We start from the raw sequence: 25,096 nt of genomic DNA on the forward strand, positions 1-25,096 counted from the left end.
CACTCACTATACTGCTGAGACCCTCCTGCTTATCTTACAGTTTTACATACCGTGAGATCCCCAAAGACCACAATGGGCCTATTGGTTTCAATGGGCAAAAAAAAAAAAAATCAGAGTTAATGCACTTGCCCATTAGATCCCTATATAGAAAGGAGAGCTTAATATTCACAAATATGCACTGCGATTTTCGCATATGCGCAAACATTTTTGCATATGCGCATCATTTTTTTTTAAATAAGCGAATATAACGAATATGTGAATTTCGCGAATATATGACAAATATTCTAGTGGGCCAGTTGAAGCATTTACTGAGAAACGGCACCATAGCCCCATCATACATCCCCCGTCTACTGTCCACCCGTGTCCTGCACTGTATGTATTCCCTATGTTGTCTTGAATAAAGAAGGATTGAAGATACGCATGTGGTGAGTTGCCCTGATCTTTTTTCTACTTTGTTGAAGTTTATGCATTGGACTGTGTCTTAAAGGGGTACTCCGCCCCTAGACATCTTATCCCCTATCCAAAGGATAGGGGATAAGATGTCAGATCGCCGGGGTCCTTCTGCTGGGGACCGCGGGGATCGCTGCTGCAGCACCCCGCTATCATTACTGCGCAGAGCGAGATCGCTCTGCACGTAATGACAGGCAATACAGGGGCCGGAGCATCGTTACGTCACGGCCCACCCCCGTCAATACAAGTCTATGGGAGGGGGCGTGGTGGTCATCACGCCCCCTGCCATAGACTTGCATTAAGGGGACGGGCCGTGATGTCATGAGGGGCGGAGTCATGATGTCACGCTGCTCCGGCCCCTGTATCGCCCGTCATTACGCACAGAGCGAACTCGCTCTGTGCAGTAATAATAGCGGGGTGCCGCAGCGGTGATCCCCGGGGTCCCCAGCAGCGGGACCGTGGCGATCTAACATCTTATCCCCCTATCCTTTGAATAGGGGATAAGATGCCAGGGGCGGAGTACCCCTTTAAGACAGAGAGCACCACCTGGCGTGGATCAGCTAACAGAGGTACAAATACTTTTGTTGCTAATTGAGTGGGTAGCAGTGCCGAGTGTCTGTTTTTTTCTATACGAGAAGAATATTCGTCCATATATTCGTGAAAGGCGTGGCGGCTATGTACTAATTGTCATGCCCCCACCCATAGACAAATATGGAAGGGGCGTGGCGTGACATCACAAACACGGAAGCTCCAAGCTTCCATGTTCCGAACACCACCGCCAGCCCGGAGATCTTTTGGATAGGAATAAGGTATTTTCCAGCGGAGTACCCCTTTAATAGAATTGCATGGGCTGCGCTTTTCCATCCATCAGACCCTACTACATACATCCTAAATGGAGGCCAAAATGACACACACATAAAACAAAACAACAACCAATTAAATCATGGTTTATCTCCGTGTTAACGTTTTGACCCATGTAGCAGACGCAGGTCTTTGTCCGGCCTAATAGAATGTGTAGTAGAGTGCTATTTTAGATATCCATGCAGGAATCAGAATTGAAAATAAGTTGTCACATATATAGGCCCGGACTGGCCTACTGGGATACCGGGAATTATCCCGGTGGGCCGCTGGGCCTGGGGCCACTTTGGGGCTGGATTAACATAGGGGCTCCAGGCCCCTACATGAAAATAAGTCCAGCGGGCTGCACAGGCGGCCCGCATAGCAGGCCCGGCTCTATAACTAGGCGGACCAAGCGCCCGCTTAGGGGCAGCCAGGTCTGCAGTCCGGAGGGGGCAGAAAATTTGCTGCCCGCTCCGTTCTGTGTCCGCCCGCTCTGTCTAACACCCATCCCCCCCGGAGGCGCGCACGGCAGCTGAGAGAAGGGCCGTGGCGTACCTTGGTGGATGCATCTGGTCAGGTGGCAGCACAGCAATCATCTTCATTGCTGCCTGCGGCTGTACTGCTTCTCCGTAGCCCTGGGAGCACAGGGGAGTCACGTCCGACGTCAGGTGCCGCGTCATTCCCCCTGCGTCTTCACGCCGTAAAGCTGGGAGCCCGGCACTGCTGCTGAGCGCGGGACGGATCTGCGTGTGATTAAGGTAAGCATGGGCTGCGGAGGGTAGGCTGAGGAGAACAAAAGAATAAAGTGGTGGCGGTGGCGGGGGTGGGTGTTGAATATGTATTATTGATGGGGGGAGGCTGGGGGTGATGAACAAGGAGGGGGAGGGGTGTATATTTAAATTGATGGGGGGGGGAGGGGGAGGCTGGGGGGTTAGGACCAAAGATGAGGGGGGTGTATAATTATGATTGATGGGGGGAGGCTGGGGGGTTAGGACCAAGGATGAGGAGGGGGGTGTATATTTATGATTGATGGGAGGCTGGGGGGTTAGGACCAAGGATGAGGAGGGGGGTGTATATTTATGATTGATGGGAGGCTGGGGGGTTAGGACCAAGGATGAGGAGGGGGGTGTATATTTATGATTGATGGGAGGCTGGGGGGTTAGGACCAAGTGAGTACAGTGTGTGGCAGTATTATATTCAGTGGGTGCAGTGTGTGGCAGTATTTTATTTAGGGCACAGTATTATAATGATTATTGTCGTCATACAGAGGATGAGGATCTGCTGACATAGTGAGGAGACAATGAAGTTTGGGCCTCAGACTCTGCAGAGAAGTTGGAGCTGGAAGAAGACCTGGTGTCTGGACCAGAGGAAAAGGAACGACAACAGAGAAGACATCACTCAGGTCAGTGATCTCATTGTGTATTCTCCTGACTGTCCCATCACTGCTGTAATTTGTAAGTTCTGCAGTGATGATGGGGACACTGTACTCCAATCTGTGGCCTTCAGCTGTTACAAAACTGCATCCCATAATGCCTGAGGCTCCAGACATGATGGGAGTTGTAGCTTTGCAACAGCTGGAGAGCAACTTGAAGCGAGGTGATTGGTGGAGGTCCAAGCATTCAGACCCCACAAAAAAAAAAAAAAAAAATGGACTGCTTATTCTTAAATATCAGGGTGTATTTTTGGTCCAAGTCCAAACCCACTTAAAAAAAGTTGCAAATTTAAGCCAGGTCAGACCTGGCTTACAAAACGTGCTGTAGCATTTAAAAAAAAAAAGGTGCAAACTGCTACTTTTTGTACAACTTTTTGTGAAGCTCCACTCCCCGGCCATCTGCCCGCATCTACCTCCCACTGGCTAGCTGGTAGAACTACAACTTCTAGCATGTCCTCACTGTAAGAGCATGTTGGGAGTTTAGTCTTCCAACAGCTAGCTGGCAGGTGGGAGATGTGGGCGGGGGGTGTGGGTTTGTTTTTCTACTTGAGGATTGGGGGGGGGGCACCAAAATGGAGCTTCGCTTGTGTAGCAAGCCCTGCTTGTCCTCAATGTACAGATTCCTGCTTGTCCTCAGTGACTGCACCTAATGTGGGGGGGGGGGGGGGAACTGTACTGCACCTAATGTGGGGGGGGGGGGGGAACTGTACTGCACCTAATGTGGGGGGGGGGGGGGAACTGTACTGCACCTAATGTGGGGGGGGGGAACTGTACTGCACCTAATGTGGGGGGGGGGGGGGGAACTGTACTGCACCTAATGTGGGGGGGGGGGAACTGTACTGCACCTAATGTGGGGGGGGGAACTGTACTGCACCTAATGTGGGGGGGGGGGAACTGTACTGCACCTAATGTGGGGGGGGGAACTGTACTGCACCTAATGTGGGGGGGGGGAACTGTACTGCACCTAATGTGGGGGGGGGGGGGAACTGTACTGCACCTAATGTGGGGGGGGGGGAACTGTACTGCACCTAATGTGGGGGGGGGGAACTGTACTGCACCTAATGTGGGGGGGGGAACTGTACTGCACCTAATGTGGGGGGGGGGGGGGGAACTGTACTGCACCTAATGTGGGGGGGGGGGGAACTGTACTGCACCTAATGTGGGGGGGGGGAACTGTACTGCACCTAATGTGGGGGGGGGGGGGGGAACTGTACTGCACCTAATGTGGGGGGGGGGGGAACTGTACTGCACCTAATGTGGGGGGGGGGGGACTGTACTGCACCTAATGTGGGGGGGGGGGGGAACTGTACTGCACCTAATGTGGGGGGGGGGAACTGTACTGCACCTAATGTGGGGGGGGGGGACTGTACTGCACCTAATGTGGGGAACTATACTGCACCTAATGTGCAGAAACTAATATGCTTTAAAATGCATGATTTTACCTTTTATGAACAAGAAAATGACGACGTGCTGGTATAAAGACACAACACTATGGGGCTGGTGTGTCATTTTTTCCAGGGCTGGTTTTCACACCCAGTCCAGTCCTGCACATATATCAAATACATGTCATAATATACTGAAGTGTTCAAATACCCCATAAAGGGCATATATACTTAAAGACTTATACAGAGAAATCCCACCTGCTGATCCACAATCCAGGTAGACGACACAGAGGAACCATACTTTACAAAGCACACAGGCGTCCTCCTCTGTCTGTAGTTACACGGTCTGGCCATTCTCTCCTACCTCAGGTGCTGCTAAGCATCATGTGACTATGTAAATGAGAGGGTGTGTGCTTATAGGTCTGGCAGGGGGAGTTCTTTCTCCTATTGCTAGAATACACAGCCCTGACTCTCACAGCCCATAATGTCACAGTGGTAGCGATCCATTGTTCAAAAAACAATGGATGCTTCATCTGCAAAACTAGGACATCATTTTCGTGTTCCACCTAGCCACCATACTTTAACAAATTACTAGGGGATAAAAAAAAAATATGCAGCAGATTGAAAAAAAAAACAAAAAACACCATTTTGTACATTTTGGGGGCTTTCAATTCTATGCAGTGAACTTTTTGGTATAAATGACACCATATCTTTATTCTGTAGGTCTATACGGTTACAAGGATACCTAATTCATATAGGTTTTATTTTATTTTACTACTTATAGGGGTACTCCGGTGGAAAACTTCCAGTACTTATTAGCTGCTGAATACTACAGAGGAAATTCTTTTCTTTTTGATCACAGAGCTCTCTGCTGACATCATGAGCACAGTGCTCTCTGCTGAGTAGGAAAAAATCCCCATAGCAAACATATGCTGCTCCAGACAGATCCTAAAATGGACAGAGATGTCAGCAGAGAGCACTGTGTTCCAAAAAGAACAGAATTTCCTCTGTAGCATTGCGCAAAAATGTCCCGCGCATTTCAACGTCCCACCCCTGAGCGTGGAAAGCATGTTGCTGTATCTATGCCGAAGTGGAACTGTGAAGATCCGCCCCTTGTTGCCGGGGGAGCGGAAGATAGCGCTGCACCTCTGACGCACTTCCGTCTGGCGGCCATTTGCCTGAAGCTCTGCATAAAAGGAGCAGCGCCACCAGATCCTCTCAGTTTGCCGGAAGTCTGTGAGTGAAGTAACATGGCGGAACAGGCAAGCACGAGGTCGGAGAGTCACAAGATGGTGCCGGAGGCCCGGAAAGTTGGTGCGACACACATGTTCCAAGGGCTGGCAGACAGTCTACAAAGAATCTCCATTGGGGCCAAATCCCGCTGCCCAAGGACAATGGAGACTGGCCAGATACCCAAGCGGAGGGATTGCATCATCCCGAGGATCATTGCCGGTGAGGCTGTCCCCTCACCACCGGACCTGGGGATCCTGGGCGGAGATCCATACAGAGGAGTCAGAAGTGAATACCCCGGCTGGGGCCACTTTCTCTACCCCTCCTTCTACCCCTAGCCCAGAGCAAACACCCCAGGTCTGTAGTACGTCCCTGGTCACCACTGTTGCCCTGGTGGCTATTTTTCCAGGACTGATCCAGTACATGAGAGAGCACCTTTTTCCCCTGTCAGGGAAGCCCCATCCCCCAGTTCCGATGGCCCAGTCGGAGGGGGCTTGGAGAAAAGCCCAGGTGGCCGAAATTGTAGAGGGCATGAGGGAACAAGGATGAAGGCGTATGGGCCGAAGCTGCTACTGTATGAGGAGCAACAAGCGCAGCAGCAAGACACCAAACCATTAGAGGCCCTGTACATTAGCATGTTGGACCATCCCCGAGGGGAAGAGCTATCCCTGGAACGCCGCAGAGCCACTGTTGTAAAATTCGACAAAGAGCAGGGGTTTGGCACTCTCGAGGACTTTCGTCATTGTGGGACCCATCTTGGTCAATCGTCGGGCAGTGCAGAGAGACTATCTTCTCCTACCACTGCATTCTCTAAAGAGCGGGGAGATCGTGGAATACACTTCTGTACAAAGAATTAGAGGAGAGTGGGCGGCAGCGGTGACCCGTCCGATGAATCCAACACAAATTCCTTTTGCCTACTTCCCATCGTACAACTGGGAAGCAGATCCCTTTGGTTTGCTGCCACCTAAAGTCAGAGGTACCGTCCAAGAGGAAGAGGTCAACTTGCCCGAGATGCCTGTCATGGCACCAAAGTTCATGTACAAGTCATCTACAGATGTGCCCAGGCCTACTCCTGTGGTCAAGGAGGTTTGGCCTAATCAGTGGGCACAAACTAAAGTGCCTCGGCCTACTCCTGCTGAGGAGGAGGTTTGGCCGGCCCAACAGGCACCAACTACTGTTCCTCCAGTGGTGCCAGCTGATGCAGTGCAAATGGTGGTTACCATCAGCCCCACCATTAGTCTACCTTATCCCGGGTAAACTTGAATACCCGAGTGAGTCCATTGGAGGGGGCACAGTCCCGTGGACCCCATTATATGTCCCAGCCTCGGAAGCAGTCTGACAGGCGAGGCTGGGATGGCAAATACCCAGGCTGAAGAGTCTACAAGTGATAAGTTTGCTACTTGTCACTAACTTTGTTTTGTGAAGAGCTGTTGTTTTTTTCAGGTTCCTGCAACGTTTAAGAAAAGCACCTGGTGGACTTACCAAGAACTTCTGTAACCATTTGGGTAAGTGTATGTGCCCAGCTTTTAGCCGTGATCCTTTACTGAGAACTCTAAATGTACAAGAACTGTGGAGCGGTACTCCAAAAATTTATATAATTACAGAGTCATATATTCCCGTTTATATTTTTGTACAGGTGATGCAAATGTTGTTGTACTATATTGTTTATAGCACATTGTGATAAATGTATATAACGTGTTTGTACAAAAATGTCGGAGTATTTACTGTTTGTCCATGGCAATTTATATAGGAGGTATCCTGACTAGGTCAGCAGAAGCATATCCACTACCTTACTGTCATGACAGTTTCCACCTAGGTACCAAGAGTGATAGTACCTTTGTATATATAGTCTATTATCTAGATTAGATAATGCTAATGTCATGTACATCGTGTTTTGTATATAAACTAGTCAATTGTCATGTCTAGTCAGGACTGTAGCTAAAATGTATATTATCCAGTCCATACATCAGGTCAGAAACGTGTAAATGTCTAATAATTTTCCTGGCCATCATGTACAGGGTACTCTACTGGCCAGAGGGTTCCCCTGCAGCATAGGTGAAACACGTATAGAGGCAGAGTTACCATGTATAGGTAATCCTGTAATATAGTTATATTGTCTAGAAATGTGCATAGTGTTCTGGGAGAAGTAGAAATTGCCAAAGGGCCCCAGCAATTCGGGTAGAAATTCTCCGGCAGCCCGATCTGTATCAAATGTGTTTGTGTATGCAGTTGCAAGACTCACAACTTCACATGTCTAACCAGCCCAATTATCAATACTTTCACAAAGGAGCATGTAAAGGAGATTCTCACCGATGCCACATGGACTCGTCCCCAGTTATTTGTTATTAATTCCTCAGACCTGAGAAGGACATTCGGTATCAATGCCCAAGGAATTGTTAGTATCACCAGGCCCTAGTGGCCACTTTAATTTCATCCGCCCTCCAGGACTGGGCCCCTAGGACGGCTGTTGTTAAGAGGGGGAGTTTGTGGTGGCCCAGTACAAGAGTTGCAACCCTTTACCCTAGCTGCCCTGTCTGTCAGTCTCCATACAGTGACCCCTGGGCCCCCCCTACACTTGTGTTCTACCTACTCACTTAAATGCCTATGTTATACCATATAATGTACATAAAATGTATTATAGCTTAAGACCTGTTGTCATGTGATTGTAACCCAATGAGGTATCAGTGACCATGTGATCTAAGGGTGACCTATGGAACCCTTCCTAGTCTCCCCCATGTAAGCCCTGGGTGGGCTAGCTCTCTCTCTTATGCTCTTGTATGCTGAGTTGCAGTAAGGTCAAGTCCTATGCGTCTGTCTGGAGTCCAGAGGAGGCCTAAAGTCAGTCAAGCAGCCACGGATTCTCAAGTCCATTACCCCACAGGTCAAGTCAAAGCCTGGTAAGCTACAGAAGGGGAGAAGTCAGTCATAGTCTGTCATAGTCAAGTCAGTCCAAGTAATCCTGTCTCAAGTCAGCGTGGCCTGCATCCAAATTGTCCAAGTCCACTATAATTCCTAGCAAGCCCTAAGGTCTCTAAAGTCACTGGTCACCTCCATGGGCCTAGCCAAGCTGTATAGACTGTTTCACCTGTCTGAGTCAGTAAATCTGCCATTGTTCCGTAACTTGGCATCGGAGTCATTATTTGCCTCCGTGCCTAGCCCAGGATCCAGCGGTAGATCTTCAGGTAGTGTAGTGGTAAAACCACGCCCTGGCGTCAAGAACACAAGGGGTTAATGCCATCTGCCCCTAGGGTAATTCCATCTGCCATTGTGATAGAAGGTGTGATGCAGGACAGATGGCATTAACACCTTGTATTCTTGAAGCCAGTGCGTGGTTTATCCTCAATACCACCCGAAGGTATACCGCTGGATCCTGGGCTAGGCACGGAGGCAATAATGATTCCGACACCAAGTTACGGACAACTGGTAGCTTTACTGAGTGACAGATGGAACAATCTATACAGTTCAGTCAGGCCCACGGAGGTGACCATTGACTTCAGAGACCTTAACCCCTTAAGGACTCAGCCCATTTTGGCCTTAAGGACTCAGACAATTAAATTTTTACGTTTTCATTTTTTCCTCCTCGCCTTCTAAAAATCATAACTCTTTTATATTTTCATCCACAGACTAGTATGAGGGCTTGTTTTTTGCGCGACCAGTTGTCCTTTGTAATGACATCACTCATTATATCATAAAATGTATGGCGCAACCAAAAAACACTATTTTTGTGGGGAAATTAAAATGAAAAACGCAATTTTGCTAATTTTGGAAGGTTTTGTTTTCACGCCGTACAATTTAGGGTAAAAATGACGTGTGTTCTTTATTCTGAGGGTCAATACGATTAAAATTATACCCATTATTATATACTTTTATATTATTGTTGCGCTTAAAAAAAATCACAAACTTTTCAACCAAATTAGTACGTTTATAATCCCTTTATTTTGATGACCTCTAACTTTTTTATTTTTCTGTATAAGCGGCGGTATGGGGGCTCATTTTTTGCGCCATGATCAGTACTTTTTTTTGATACCACATTTTCATATAAAAAACTTTTAATAAAATGTATTAAAAAAGTAGGAATTTTGGACTTTTTTTTTTTTCATTCACGCCGTTCACCGTACGGGATCATTAACATTTTATTTTAATAGTTTGGACATTTACGCACGCGGCGATACCAAATATGTCTATAAAAAATGTTTTTTATGCTTTTTGGGGGTAAAATAGGAAAAAACGGACGTTTTACTTTTTTATTGGGGGAGGGGATTTTTCACTTTTTTTTTACTTTTACTTTTACATTTTTTTATATTTTTTTTTACACTTGAATAGTCCCCATAGAGGACTATTCATAGCAATACCATGATTGCTAATACTGATCTGTTCTATGTATAGGACATAGAACAGATCAGTATTATCGGTCATCATCTGCTCTGGTCTGCTCGGTCACAGACCAGAGCACGAGACGCCGGGAGCCGGACGGAGGAAGGAGAGGGGACCTCCGTGCGGCGTTATGAATGATCGGATCCCCGCAGCAGCGCTGCGGGCGATCCGATCGTTCATTTAAATCGCGACTAGGGGCTGTCCCACCTGGGGGACCCTACCTGAACGTAGTAACTCTGACTTTGGGGACCACCATACAAGGTACGGTATGCAATACAGTACCGGGACACCACATTGTCTCCTGGGATACATGTACATATGTACATGATCAGGATGAGATACTGCTGTGTCACTACGCCATGGACCCATTTCCTGATTGACAGCAAGTTGCTCTGCTCTCAGCTCCATCACTGCCTGTGTTTACTTGTCTGCCATGTGAAGGGAAGGGGGAGGGGCAGGAACACAATGCAGCTGGGCTCTCACTTACTGTCTGCTTGTGTGAAGAGAAGGGGGAGAGGGGCAGAAACACACTGCAGCAGGTGAATAGAGGATTTATTTGTTTAAAAAGTAAGTGTCCCTGCATGTATGTGTATGTGTGTGTGGATATATGTGTATGTGTGTGGATATATATGTATGTCAGTGAATATATGAAGTGAATGTGTGTGTGTGTGTGTGTGTGTGTGTGATACAGAGGGACTACAATCATATGCCTCCTGCTGTTGCAAAACTACAACTCAAAAAGATGTGTGGGCATGCTGGGGGCAGTAGTTTTGCAAAAGCTGTAGGTGTGTGTGTGAGTTTGTGTGTGTGTTTGTGAATAATAAAACCAGAAAGGAAAGGGTTACTGCTTCCAGAGCAGTGAGGGAGGGGAGTGGTTATCACAGAAAGGGACCCGCCCCCTGCTTATAAAGGAAAAGTACTTTCACTTTGCAATCACTCCAAGTAAATAAAGTGGATTGTAAGAGAAATATTGGACATAGGCACATAAAGATTATATTTACATGATCAGGATGAGATACTGAGCAACATATAACAGTTTTTTTTGTATGCTTTGATATGAGGTGTACAGAAGATAAAATAGAGTAGCAGAGATACTGGTTCATAATGGGAATATGCTGGGATGAAGGAGTAGGTATAGTATAATGTTATTAAAAGAGCAATAATATAACAATTATAGATACCAAATGCATGTTGTAGTAAAGAAGAAAGAGTCAGCATTAGAATCCTGCAAGTACAGGTATGGGGACTGAGCTCACATCACATCATCCCAACTTATCGATAGAATTGTGAACCTGCGCGGTGCATCCCACAACCACAGCAACACCAGCCTAGCAAAGGAGGGGGGAGCAGTGCGAGTGATTATACAATGGACATTATTATCATATGTATTTATAGATTTACTTTTCATATATATATATATATATATATATATATATATATATATGTTGCTTCAGATTAACTGTGTTCTCTATGATTGTTTTTAGTGTTTTATGGGGTCCCGTCATGTTCCTGCTCGCACAGTTCTGTTTGAGAGAGAGAAGAATGGTGTGACATATCGTGTACCGGCACTCCTCTACATTCCACGTTGGCTGACTCTGTTGGCATTCGCAGAAGAGAGGTTGAGCCCTGACGATGCCCATGCAAACCTTCTAGTATTGCGTCGTGGCATACTTTATCACAGCTACGTAGAGGTCAGAAGGCATGGATTTATGAAACACCTGGAATTCTGAAAGTTCTAAAAGTTTTCTTGGCTTGGATTGTTACATAAATTTGATATGTCATTTAGTGCCAACATCCTCCACAGCACTTTACATTTCAGAGGGTACAAGTACCGACACAATCAGATGTTGCATAATAAACTAAAAAACAACTCAAAAGGGTGTGAGGGTTCTCCTTTATAAGGAAATAGGGGTGGCACAAAAGGTAAAAAAGAACAGATAAGCAAGACAGGTGGCACGCAGACCAGTGGGGTCAGGATAGAAGCCAGGTTTGTAACTTGGTAGGCAGAAAAGTAGAACACCTTTGCACCCACAGGAACCTAGAAACCCTATTGCTTTGGCAGGGAGCGATGGGAGAAATATCTTGGGATGAGAGGACATTAGCTGGGAAACACATTGGCTCTTTTAGGGTCTATTCACACGTACAGTCAGGCTGTAATATACATATTCATTATTTTTTAAAGAGGTACTTTAGAGGAAAAAAAAAAAACTGGTGCCAGAAAGTTACACAGATTTGTAAATTACTTTTATTAAAAAATCTTAACCCTTCCAGTACTTATCAGGTGCTGTATGCCCCAGAGGAAGTTGTGTAGTTCTTTCCAGTCTGACCACAATGCTCTCTGCTGACACCTCTGTCCATGTCAGGAACTGTCCAGATCAGGAGAGGTTTCCTATGGGGATTTGCTTTTACTTTAGACAGTTCCTGACACGGACAAAGTTAGCAGCAGAGAGCACTGTGCTCAGACAGAAAAGAACTACACAACTTCCTCTGGGGCATACAGCAGATGATAAGTACAGGAAGGATTAATATTTTTTAAATAGAAGAAATTTACAAATCTGTATAACTTTCTGGCACCAGTTGATTTGAAAATATTTTTTCTCTGTAGTCTCCCTTTAAGAAAAGTGGCTCTCAGTTGGTCTCTGATCCAGCAGAGCGTAGATGTAAAACTAAAATAAAGTGTAAATAACAGAATAACATGAAGGATATTATACGTCACATTGTTTTTTTCTTATGTGTAGTGTAACTATATACAGATAAATAAAAGCTTATTATATCTTCCTGCAGTGGGAGGATATGTTTGCTGTGGAGAAAGCCCATTTGCCAGGACACCGCTCAATGAACCCTTGTCCGATCTATGATGACTTCACAGGACAGATCTTCCTTTTCTTCATTGCTGTCCAGGGCAGGACAACAGAATCTTACCAGATCATCACAGGCCAAAATTTAGCAAAATTGTGTTATGTAACAAGCTCGGACCAAGGCAGGACATGGAGTGATGTCACAGATTTGACCCAGAAGGTCATCGGAGAGTCACTAAAAGGTACAAAAAAGAGTAAATATGACTATAGCTTTTTAGTAACTTTTTTCCCCCAAAACTAATTTACTTACTTTTAAAGGGGTATTCCATGATTTTTTATTTGACTATGCTACAGGGGCTATAAAGTTAGTGTAGTTCATAACATAGTGTCTGTACCTGTGTGTGATGGTTTTCTCACAATTCTTCTGTGATTATCGCCCCAATATTTATTTTTAACAGCATACAAAATCAATCATGTCACAGGATTTCCCAGGTTGCAGTGAGACAAGACCTGACATCACTAGGAGGGAGCCTGTCCTGTTTCAGTGGGTGGAGCGATTACTTTGTGGGAGAATGATAATTTTTCAACAGCTTTAGGCACCCTGATTAGAAAACACTGGTGTATTGCATTGCAGGGATCACAGGTGTGTTTCAATGGGTGGGGTGGCTGATGTGTGGGTGAAGTGACCTCTGACACTTACAAATTATGGAACTTTGGGATGTGTAGTTTAGAGAACGAAATTCAACAGGAAATACCTAGTTCTGGCAGATACGTACTACTAAAATCACCTCATGGTGGATAACCCCTTTAATGGTCCAAATAATGAAACACTTTACTTTTGTTCCATATATCCTATGCATAATATAGTGAGTATACATGGCATATTTAGAGAATTTAGAGTTTATTATTCCATCTGACTTCCAAAATTCAACAGGTAGAATATATGCAATAAAAAAAGAAAATAATCTAGAGACCAGAATAAAATTTCCCACTGTGATCATACTACAAAAGCATTTGTGGTATGCACGTATATCATGTTATAAAGGCACTACAAGGGGAAGTGAAAAACATTGATCATTTCTCTACAAAGGAACCTGATAAGTGCTGGGATATATTAGACAGCAAGTGAACAGTCGGCTCTTTAAGATGATGTGTTAAAAGATCCACTTCTGTCTGCACTGAGTTGTGCGCTGGAGCTGAGCCCCGTCGGCTGTATTTGCACATTTATCTGCGCTGGTCTCTCAACGTCCTAGTGCTGGTCACGTGAGCGCGTGCGCTTATGTGACCAGCAGTAGGACGTGGAGATCAGCGCCGATGAATATGCAAATACAGCCGATGGGGCCCGCCTCCAGTGCGCCATTCAGTGAAGATAGAAGAGGATCTTCGGTGGGACATTACTCCGGACCTAAGGTACTCCGGTTCACCCACACTATAACCCAGTGTATTTGGGCCTGACATTGCCTGATCCTGACAGTGAACAACAGAGTTGATGGTTGGACTTGTTAGTTCTGTTGCAACTTTCATTTAGGACACCTTCAGAGGTTTTGTGGACTCCATTCCTCAAGGTTTTGTGGACTCTATACCAGAGCAGTTTTGGGTAGCTTTTCCTTGTCTTGTCCATGATATTAGCTTGGACAAGAGGAAAATTTGTTTTCTTTAAAGGGGTGCTCTGCTGGAAAACATTTTATACATTTTTTTAAATCAACTGATGCCAGAAAGTTAAACAGATTTTTTAATTACTTCTATTTAAAAATCTTAATCCTTCCAGTACTTATCATCTACTGGATGCTTCACAGGAAGTTCTTTTCTTTTTGAATTTCCTTTCTGTCTGACCACAGTGCTCTCTGCTGACACCTCTGTCCATGTCAGGAACTGTCCAGAGCAGGATAGGTTTTCTATGGGGATGTGCTTCTATTCTGAACAGTTCCTAAAATGGACAGAGGTGTCAGCAGAGAGCAGTGTGGTCAGACAGAAAATACATTCAAAAAGAAAAGAACTTCCTGTGCAGCATATAGCAGCTATTAAATACTGGAAGGATTAAGATTTTTTAATAGAAGTAATTTATAAATCTGTTTAACGTTCTGGTACCAGTTGATTAGAAAAATGTTTTCCAGCAGAGTACCCCTTTAAATGAGCACTATCACCTAAAAAAAACTTTTGACATAGAGATGTTAAAAGAAATTTGATAGGTGAGGGTCTCAGTGCTAAGACCTGCACCAATAAGCAGAACGAGTGGGAATAAGCATGCAGCAGTGCACATTACTCCATAGCTCTAGAGTAGTGAGATAAAGATTACTGCGGAAAGTACAGCGAGCTGCTGCACACTTATGCCCGCTTGTTCTCCTCTGTATTAAGACCCTGGCCAATCAAAACTTTTGACATGTCCCTAAGACATGTCAGTAGTTCTTGTTAATTTACAGGTACACTTTACTTCTGATCTTTATAATAAATATACAACTAAATAATAATTCCATATAAAGATACATTCCTCAAACTGTAGCATGACTCTCAGTTCCCATGTAAAAAGCAAAGAGTTATTAGAGCAAAGAGTACAAAAAGTAATTAAAAAAAAGTTTTCTTTCCATTTTAATCATCTGCATTATGTTCCTATTTTAGTTGCTATTATTGTTTTACCACAAGCGGGGGTGGGAATGAGTATATGCTGTATATACTAAATATAGAAAATCACTGATAAACTGTTGAAGTTGAGGGTGATTCTAATTGACATTTCCTGTTTTCAGAGTGGGCTACCTTTGCTTTGGGACCAGGACATGGTATCCAGCTAAAATCTGGTCGTCTTCTTTTACCTGCTTACACCTATCACATAGATTGTAGAAACTGTTTTGGGAAACTCTGTCGTACTACGCCAAGAGCGTTTGCCTTCCACAGCGATGACCATGGGAAGACCTGGACATTTGGAGACCTAGTTCCAAACCTACAAACAGTAGAATGCCAGTTGGTGTCAGTGGATGAAGAAGATGGCAGCAATGTCTTGTATTGCAATGCCAGAAGCTCTTTAGGGTTCAGAGTGCAAGCTCTGAGTTATGATGGTGGTGTTGTCTTCCAAGAAGGGCAACTGGTGGAGAAACTGGTTGAGACACCTAATGGATGCCATGGGAGTGTCATTGGTTTTCCTGCTCCATTAAAAAAAAATTCGAGACTTAATACTCAAAATATACTGTTACAGAAGCCTATGAATGCGATCAGTGTAGCTAAGACATCGAATATAGTAACTAAGAGAGTATATCGGTTACTTCAGAAAGGTGAAAGCAGTAAAGAAAAGTATGAAGTAAATAGACAGAACAATATCTGTAAAGTGATGGTTCACAAACAGACAAAAGGGAAGGCAATTGTCACGGGCAGCGATAACAGGAAACAAGCATCATCCGATCCAACGGATATACAAGTGCAAAAAAGGTTTTTAAAGACTGACTACCAATTCCAGCTGCCTACTTGGGTTCTGTACTCCCATCCAACTTGTGCCCAGAGGCGTATGAATTTGGGCATTTACCTCAGTCCGTACCCTAAAGATGCTGATAGCTGGACCAACCCTTGGATTATCTATGAAGGACCCAGTGCCTACTCTGATCTAACGTATATAGAGCTACAGTCTGGAGAACTTGGAGCTATGGCGTCTGCACCCTTAGTTGTCTTTGGTTGTCTTTATGAAAATGGTATAACATCTCCCTATGAACAGATATCATTCAGCATGTTCACGTTATATGAAGTCATCCAGAACCTGCCCTTTAACCCTGCCCTTCCCCTTCCATCCATGATGGTATAAGAGGAATATGTTTGCCACCTTAAAAGGCTATTACTTTTATAAAGGGAAAGTATTACCTGTCCAGTGCTTTTCATTGTTTCCAAGTCAAGTATCCCCTACTGAAATACATTAGATCAAAGATCCCCCCGAAGCTATGACTATACACTGTGCGGCGTAAAAGCACATCCATTTGCGTAAAATGCACAGGTTCTTATAAGAGGCACAATCTCACAGCTAAGCCCTGGATCTTTTTTGAAAAAGTGGCATAGACAGCACAAAAAGGAAAAAAGTTGCAAATATTTGTACAAAACATGGCAAGAAATCTGCAACTTTTATCTACCAGAAAACTGGGGTAAAAAGTTGACAAATTCCCCTTACAGCATGAACACTCTCAACATATATATAAATCACAATTTGACAACCTAAGAGTCTATTCACATGGCAGAATTTCCGCTTGCGGAATTCCATCTCAAATTTAAGCCCATAGACTTCTATGGGATTCCGCACTCCCATTCACACTTCTGAATTTCAGAAGTGTGAATGGGAGTGCAAAATCCCATAGACGTCTATGAGCTTAAATTTGAGATGGAATTCCACAAGTGGAAATGCTGCCATGTGAATAGACGCATAATGTGAAGGTGTGGTTTAGGATTTTCTGCTGCTGATTTCGCTACCCATCGACCTCAGCTGCAATCAGCTGCAAAAAATATGCAGCTAAGTTCGTGTGAATGGAGCCCTTATCAGAAACAAAAAACATCCTCACCAATAAATCAGTCCGGGGTCCTTACCTGTGTTTGGTGCCCCTACATTTTGTCACATGATGCTGCCTCCATTGTCTCTTGTTTTTTGTACAGAATGTGAATACTGAGGCCTGTGATTGGCTGCATGGTCACGGGAACTATGTACATAGCGTCATGGAAGGGCATGAGCAAAATTTTTTTTTTTTTATCCTTGAAAAAATCTTTAAAGGGGTACGATGAGATGTCTGATAAGGGGTGTCCCGCTGCTGGGGACTGCCGCGATCTCCGGGCCGGCAGCAGCGGTGTCCGGAACACGTAAGCTTCCGCGTTTGTGATGTCACACAACGCCCCTCCATTCATGTCCTTAAGATTTTTTCCAACAGAGTACCCCTTTAAATTTCATGCTCATTCAAAACTTCTCTAAATAACACAGTATATGGCCGGTTTGATGAAAAACTGAATTTCTGGGGTTTTCATGTATCAAAAATTTGTCAGAGAAAAACTAAAAGTTATGTTAGTTTAGCAGCATTATTCCCATTTATTCCAGCACCTGGATAAAGCACAGCAGCCTTCAGTCATTTAATAAGAAAATCTATCATTAAAAAGATGTATGGGATCTGTTTCTGACACAAGCAGCTTCCTTACTCATATAGTCAAATAGCAGTATATGGTGAGAGTGTAAAGGATGCACTCACCCCTGATTGTTTAATCCCGCCCATCAACTGATATTCACTCCCATTATTAAAATTAAAGGGGTTATCCAGGAAAGTTTATATATATATATATATATATATATATATATATGAGTGTTAGGCTCAGAATTTGTGCTAGGGTCCCATCCTAAATGAGGCCACCACCCCATGGTGGATGGGGGACACGTTTTGATCAAAAAGTGCGCTAAGAGCCTCAATTTTATGACCGATGTGTGCTGCTGCAATCCTCTTTTTGTATACTCTGTATCTGCCATGGCAGTGCGCACCCGTGTATTAGGTTGTTGTGCTGGCTATTTTTCTTTTTGCTTGTTTGTACAACTCAGGGGGAAATGGCACCCTCTTTAGCAGTGCACCCCTCCCCCTTTTTCACAGGTGGAGTTTTAAATTGTTTATGGATCCAGCATGTCACCCAGTCAGAGGCTATATGCCCAGCAGAAGTGAGTGGATATTTGAGCGTTAGGGTCAGAATTTGTGCTAGGGTCCCATCCTAAATGAGACCACCTCCCCGTGGTGGATGGGGGACACGTTTTGATCAAAAAGTGTGCTAAGAGCCTCAATTTTTTTACCAATGTGTGCTGCTGCAATCCTCTTCTTGTATACTATATATATATATATATATATATATATATATATATATATATCAACTAGCTCCAGAAAGTTAAATAGACTTGTAAATTAGAAAATCCAAGAAGGAGAGAGCACACCAGATAGCAAACCAAATAAATGGGGAAGGCAAACATACAATACCGCAAGGTAACTGTTGGGAGCGTCCGGACTCACTTCAGCATATACGCAGCACCTGCGGGGTGCACACACTAGGTAAAGTGTCAATATATGCAGAAACAAAGAGATAGTATGCACTCACCGCTGGTAAGCTGCTACGGGCTCCAAGTCCGGGATCACCACGTCATGAATGGAGACGATAAGGGGCGCTCAGAGCGCCCCTTATCGTCTCCATTCATGCCGTGGTGACCCCGGACTCGGAGCCCGTAGCAGCTTACCAGCGGTGAGTGCATACTATCTCTTTGTTTCTGCAGACTTGTAAATTACTTATATTAAATCATCTTAATCCTTTCAGTACTTATGAGCTGATGAAGTTGAGTTGCTCTTTTCTGTCTAAGTGCTCTCTGATGACACGTGTCTCTGGAACCGCCCAATTTAGAATCAAATCCCCATAGCAAACCTCTTCTACTCTGTGCAGTTCCCGAGACATGCAGAGATGTCAGCAGAGAGCACTGTTGCCAGACAGAAAACAACAACTCAACTTCAGCAGCTGATAATTATTGAAAGGATTAAGATTTTTTAATTGAAGTAATTTACAAACCTGTTTAACTTTCTGGAGCCAGTTGATATATAAAAAAAAAAGTTTTTTTCTGGCTTCCATCTGACTAACTCCCTGAATTGTCAGACAATTATAAATCCATATATCTTGGTAACAGAAGGGTGGGTCAGGAAACTGTAAAAAGTGTGTGATCAGGACGTCCTAAGCTATTTAATGATAAAGCAATCTAATTTTTTGGGGATTGGGCACAGTCCTCTTCAGTTATAATAATGGGAGTAAAATGAGGTGATGGGAGGGATTATATAGTCATGGGTGTGTATTAGGCATTACACACTGCTCAATGTAAAACATTCAGACCCCGCCCATTACCTGAGGATTATTATTAAAATGATTCCCTGAATTGTCAAAATATTTTTGGGGTTGACCACAGGTCCTCTTTCAGAAGTATTTTAGTTCACTTACTTTTTTCTGGTCACAATGTCCACACAGCACTCCAAAAATGACATTAACAATCTGCGAGAGACACAACATGATCTGTAAAATGTTGCTCATGGACATGAGAATGAAGAAACTGGAATGCCAGGTCTCAATGTAAGGAGGTTCTATACAGGCACCACTCCAGGAGGACATGTCTGGAACCATGACCACCGAGCTAGAAGGCAGAAGGGAAGGGGTTTTATTAAATCCCCATCAATATTACTTTCATATAAAAAGCTAACTTTAAAAGACGCCGTAGACACTAAGCTGCTGCCCCCTTAAAGGGGTACTACACTGCTCCAGCGTTTGGAACATTTTGTTCCGAACGCTGAGTGCGGGCTGCGGGGGGTTGTGACATCACGACCACAGTCCTCGTGACATCACGCGATTCCACCCTCAATGCAAGTCTATGGGAGGGGGCGTGGCAGCCGCCACGCCCCCTCCAATAGACTAGCATTGAGGGGGCATGGCGTGACATCACAAGGGGCATGGCTGTGACATCACGACGCCCCTGCAGCCCGCACCCAGCGTTCGGAACAAAATGTTCCAAAAGCTAGGGCAGTGGAGTACCCCTTTAAAATAAATAGTACTAGATCATAAACTAGGAAGAAGAAAACTATATTATTCTAAATAAGGTTGCCACCTTTTATTTTATTTTTTAATTGCAATAAATCTTGATCTAGGACATGCCATTTTTTTTTTATATCCCAATTGCTTTTCCACAGACATTCTTCAATATACAAGAAACCTACATAGTCAGTGTTTATAAGCGTGTAATGCAAAATGTAGCCCAGACTTCTAATAAGTATTATATTCGTTCTTTACTATATTGTATTGGTGCTATAAGTAAGGGGTACGTCCAGGACATGACAGTCACACAACTTTTGCACACGTATTGCACAGATTCCAGTCCCGTATATTAACAAAATGCAACTTAGGGCAACTTACTGTACCTATTGTTGAAGATATTATGTTTAGGATAGTCCCATTTCTGTGCTGCTCCATCATTCTCTTGAAGCAAGCAGTAGGGGCCACTGAATAACCCAGCCACCGAGACTAAAAGAGAGATTGTAGCTCCAAGTAAAGCCACAAAGGAGGAGACACCCGACAGGAACATCTAAAAGAGTATAATAAAGTCATAAACTTTTCTTATGGTATCTATAAACATCAGGCAATGGTTAAATATTCCATTGTTTGGTGACTGTTCGTATCTTTAAAGTGTACCTGTCATTTGCAAAAATGTATTATATAATGTAGAGAATAACATTATATGTATATTTGTAATATACATTGGTTAAAAAATGTCTATATTTGTGGGTAAAAAATACTGTCACTGCAGTTATTGCCTGTGTGTGTCTCTGTGCCGAGACAATATACATGAAGTGTGGGGGGACAGGCAGGGCCATGTGCTGGCTCCTGATTTGTCAATCATCCTAATGTGTGAGCCAGGAGCGTGTCACAGAGCTTCACTGCACAGAGCCCTGCTTGTCCTCACTGTACAGAGCCCTGCTTGTCCTCAGTGTACAGAGCCCTGCTTGTCCTCAGTGTACAGAGCCCTGCTTGTCCTCAGTGCACAGAGCCCTGCTTGTCCTCACTGTACAGAGCCCTGCTTGTCCTCACTGCACAGAGCCCTGCTTGTCCTCAGTGCACAGAGCCCTGCTTGTCCTCAGTGTACAGAGCCCTGCTTGTCCTCAGTGTACAGAGCCCTGCTTGTCCTCAGTGCACAGAGCCCTGCTTGTCCTCACTGTACAGAGCCCTGCTTGTCCTCAGTGTACAGAGCCCTGCTTGTCCTCAGTGTACAGAGCCCTGCTTGTCCTCAGTGTACAGAGCCCTGCTTGTCCTCAGTGTACAGAGCCCTGCTTGTCCTCACTGCACAGGGCCCTGCTTGTTCCCAGTGTACAGAGCCCTCCTTGTCCTCAGTGTACAAAGCCCTGCTTGTCCTCATTGTACAGAGCCCTGTTTGTCCTCACTGCACAGAGCCCTGCTTGTTCCCAGTGTGCAGAGCCCTGCTTGTCCTCAGTGTACAGAGCCCTGCTTGTCCTCAGTGTACAGAGCCCTGCTTGTCCTCAGTGTACAGAGCCCTGCTTGTCCTCAATGCACAGAGCCCTGCTTGTCCTCACTGTACAGAGCCCTGCTTGTCCTCACTGCACAGAGCCCTGCTTGTCCTCAGTGCACAGAGCCCTGCTTGTCCTCAGTGTACAGAGCCCTGCTTGTCCTCAGTGTACAGAGCCCTGCTTGTCCTCAGTGCACAGAGCCCTGCTTGTCCTCACTGTACAGAGCCCTGCTTGTCCTCAGTGTACAGAGCCCTGCTTGTCCTCAGTGTACAGAGCCCTGCTTGTCCTCAGTGTACAGAGCCCTGCTTGTCCTCACTGCACAGGGCCCTGCTTGTTCCCAGTGTACAGAGCCCTCCTTGTCCTCAGTGTACAAAGCCCTGCTTGTCCTCATTGTACAGAGCCCTGTTTGTCCTCACTGCACAGAGCCCTGCTTGTTCCCAGTGTGCAGAGCCCTGCTTGTCCTCAGTGTACAGAGCCCTCCTTGTCCTCAGTGTACAAAGCCCTGCTTGTCCTTAGTGTACAGAGCCCTGCTTGTCCTCATTGCACAGAGCCCTGTTTGTCCTCAGTGTACAGAGCCCTGCTTGTCCTCAGGATACAGACCCCTGCTTGTCCTCAGTGTACAGAGCCCTGCTTGTCCTCCTCAGTGTACAGAGCCCTGCTTGTCCTCATTGCACAGAGCCCTGCTTGTCCTCAGTGTACAGAGCCCTGCTTGCCCTCAGTGTACAGAGCCCTGCTTGTCCCCCAGTGTACAGGGCCCTGCTTGTCCTCAGTGCACAGAGCCCTGCTTGTCCTCACTGCACAGAGCCCTGCTTGTCCACACTGCACAGAGCCCTGCTTGTCCTCAGTGTACAGAGCCCTGCTTGTCCTCAGTGTACAGAGCCCTGCTTGTCCTCAGTGTACAGAGCCCTGCTTGTCTTCACTGTACAGAGCCCTGCTTGTCCTCACTGTACAGAGCCCTGCTTGTCCTCAGTGCACAGAGCCCTGCTTGTCCTCAGTGTACAGAGCCCTGCTTGCCATCAGTGTATAGAGCCCTGCTTGTCCTCAGTGTACAGAGCCCTGCTTGTCCTCACTGCACAGAGTCCTGCTTGTCCTCATTGTACAGAGCCCTGCTTGTCCTCAGTATACAGAGCCCTGCTTGTTCTCACTGCGCAGAGCCCTGCTTGTCCTCAGTGTACAGAGTCCTGCTTGGCCTCACTGTACAGAGCCCTGCTTGTCCTCAATGTACAGAGCCCTGCTTGTCCTCAGTGCACAGAGCCCTGCTTGTCCTCACTGTACAGAGCCCTGCTTGTCCTCAGTGTACAGAGCCCTGCTTGTCCTCAGTGTACAGAGCCCTGCTTGTCCTCAGTGTACAGAGCCCTGCGTGTCCTCACTGCGCAGAGCCCTGCTTGTTCCCAGTGTGCAGAGCCCTGCTTGTCCTCAGTGTACAGAGCCCTCCTTGTCATCAGTGTACAAAGCCCTGCTTGTCCTCAGTGTACAGAGCCCTGCTTGTCCTCATTGCACAGAGCCCTGCTTGTCTTCAGTGTACAGAGCCCTGCTTGTCCTCAGGATACAGACCCCTGCTTGTCCTCAGTGTACAGAGCCCTGCTTGTCCTCCTCAGTGTACAGAGCCCTGCTTGTCCTCAGTGTACAGAGCCCTGCTTGTCCTCAATGCACAGAGCCCTGCTTGTCCTCAGTGTACAGAGCCCTGCTTGTCCTCACTGCACAGAGTCCTGCTTGTCCTCATTGTACAGAGCCCTGCTTGTCCTCAGTATACAGAGCCCTGCTTGTTCTCACTGCGCAGAGCCCTGCTTGTCCTCAGTGTACAGAGCCCTGCTTGTCCTCACTGTACAGAGCCCTGCTTGTCCTCACTGTACAGAACCCTGCTTGTCCTCAGTGTACAGAGCCCTGCTTGTCCTCAGTGCACAGAGCCCTGCTTGTCCTCACTGTACAGAGCCCTGCTTGTCCTCAGTGTACAGAGCCCTGCTTGTTCTCAGTGTACAGAGCCCTGCTTGTCCTCAGTGTACAGAGCCCTGCGTGTCCTCACTGCGCAGAGCCCTGCTTGTTCCCAGTGTGCAGAGCCCTGCTTGTCCTCAGTGTACAAAGCCCTGCTTGTCCTCAGTGTACAGAGCCCTGCTTGTCCTCATTGCACAGAGCCCTGCTTGTCCTCAGTGTACAGAGCCCTGCTTGTCCTCAGGATACAGACCCCTGCTTGTCCTCAGTGTACAGAGCCCTGCTTGTCCTCCTCAGTGTACAGAGCCCTGCTTGTCCTCAGTGTACAGAGCCCTGCTTGTCCTCAGTGTACAGAGCCCTGCTTGTCCTCAATGCGCAGAGCCCTGCTTGTCCTCAGTGTGCAGAGCCCTGCTTGCCCTCAGTGTACAGAGCCCTGCTTGTCCCCCAGTGTACAGGGCCCTGCTTGTCCTCACTGTACAGAGCCCTGCTTGTCCTCAGTGTACAGAGACCTGCTTGTCCTCAGTGTACAGAGCCCTGCTTGTCCTCACTGTACAGAGCCCTGCTTGTCCTCAGTGTACAGAGCCATGCTTGTCCTCAGTGCACAGAGCCCTGCTTGTCCTCAGTGTACAGAGCCCTGCTTGTCCTCACTGTACAGAGCCCTGCTTGTCCTCACTGTACAGAGCCCTGCTTGTCCTCAGTGTACAGAGCCCTGCTTGTCCTTAGTGTACAGAGCCCTGCTTGTCTTCACTGCACAGAGCCGTGCTTGCTCTCAGTGTACAGAGCCCTGCTTGTCCTCAGTGTACAGAGCCCTGCTTATCCTCAGTGTACAGAGCCATGCTTGTCCTCATTGCACAGAGCCCTGCTTGTCCTCATTGCACAGAGCCCTGCTTGTCCTCAGGATACAGAGCTCTGCTTGTCCTCAGGATACAGAGCCCTGCTTGTCCTCCTCAGTGTACAGAGCCCTGCTTGTCCTCCTCAGTGTACAGAGCCCTGCTTGTCCTCAGTGTACAGAGCACTGCTTGTCCTTATTGCACAGAGCCCTGCTTGTCCTCAGTGTACAGAACCCTGCTTGTCCTCAGTGTACAGAGCCCTGCTTGTCCTCTGTGCACAGAGTCCTGCTCCCTAGCTGCATGGACAAGACTGCATTTTTTTTTAAGTTACACATTTTTTTTATAAATGTATATTAAAAATATACATATGTTATGTTTTTATCTACATTATATGAATAGTTTTTGCTAATTACAGTGCCCATTTATTGTTAACATGATTATTATTGTCGGAAGCACATCTCTCTGTGCAAAAAGGGAACATTGATTGCCTATGAGCGGGAGGGTTTGAACAAACAGTTGCAAGAACAATCATTCGTTTAACCAACCTCTTTCCAGTGGTTGCTTTGTGCATAAAAAAATGAGTATCAATCGACCTTCTATTATAGGTAATAATCTGCCCATGTAAAAGGACCCTTAACCAATTAAGTCATTTCTTGCCTTTGTTTTGCTTACTGCTCACACTACCCGATTATCATAGCAATTTCCATAAATGGCCGATGTAAATGAAGGCGAGCACCAACAATAAACTGTTGTATCCATTACCAATAAACAATAAACTTGTGTATCCATTACCATTCATCTG

General features: G+C 45.8%; 3 protein-coding genes across 11 annotated transcripts in view; 1 reads left to right on the top strand and 2 right to left on the bottom strand.

Moving 5' to 3' along the window:
- LOC130361445 (galactose-3-O-sulfotransferase 2-like) overlaps positions 1–4,484 on the bottom strand; it is a 67,675-nt gene extending 63,191 nt beyond the window's left edge. The window contains exon 1 of one of the 2 annotated variants that reach the window (XM_056564439.1): positions 4,363–4,484. In XM_056564439.1, the coding sequence (XP_056420414.1) occupies positions 4,363–4,403 (41 nt within the window). In that variant the 5' untranslated portion in view covers positions 4,404–4,484. The remainder of the gene's footprint in view (positions 1–4,362) is intronic. The other variant, XM_056564440.1, reaches the window with a different exon arrangement.
- LOC130361444 (sialidase-4-like) lies at positions 202–16,714 on the top strand. Of its 3 annotated transcripts, none has more exons than XM_056564438.1 (4): positions 202–425; positions 11,193–11,399; positions 12,493–12,748; positions 15,248–16,714. In XM_056564438.1, the coding sequence occupies exons 2-4, from the start codon at positions 11,199–11,201 to the stop codon at positions 16,288–16,290; spliced, it is 1,500 nt and encodes a 499-aa protein (XP_056420413.1). In that variant the 5' UTR covers positions 202–425; positions 11,193–11,198; the 3' UTR covers positions 16,291–16,714. The 3 variants fall into 3 exon arrangements, with proteins under 3 accessions (XP_056420413.1, XP_056420412.1, XP_056420410.1); XM_056564437.1 differs by lacking the exon at positions 202–425 and adding an exon at positions 8,160–8,231; XM_056564435.1 differs by lacking the exon at positions 202–425 and adding an exon at positions 10,809–10,945.
- TM4SF19 (transmembrane 4 L six family member 19) overlaps positions 12,607–25,096 on the bottom strand; it is a 34,372-nt gene continuing 21,882 nt past the window's right edge. For all 6 annotated transcript variants that reach the window (XM_056564446.1, XM_056564441.1, XM_056564445.1 and 3 more), the window contains 3 exons: positions 20,435–20,598; positions 19,467–19,656; positions 12,607–12,741 (listed from right to left, as the gene is read on the bottom strand). In XM_056564446.1, the coding sequence (XP_056420421.1) occupies positions 12,739–12,741; positions 19,467–19,656; positions 20,435–20,598 (357 nt within the window). In that variant the 3' untranslated portion in view covers positions 12,607–12,738. The remainder of the gene's footprint in view (positions 12,742–19,466; positions 19,657–20,434; positions 20,599–25,096) is intronic.

The sequence above is a fragment of the Hyla sarda genome, chromosome 3, assembly GCF_029499605.1.
Source record: "Hyla sarda isolate aHylSar1 chromosome 3, aHylSar1.hap1, whole genome shotgun sequence".
Lineage (NCBI taxonomy): Eukaryota > Metazoa > Chordata > Amphibia > Anura > Hylidae > Hyla > Hyla sarda.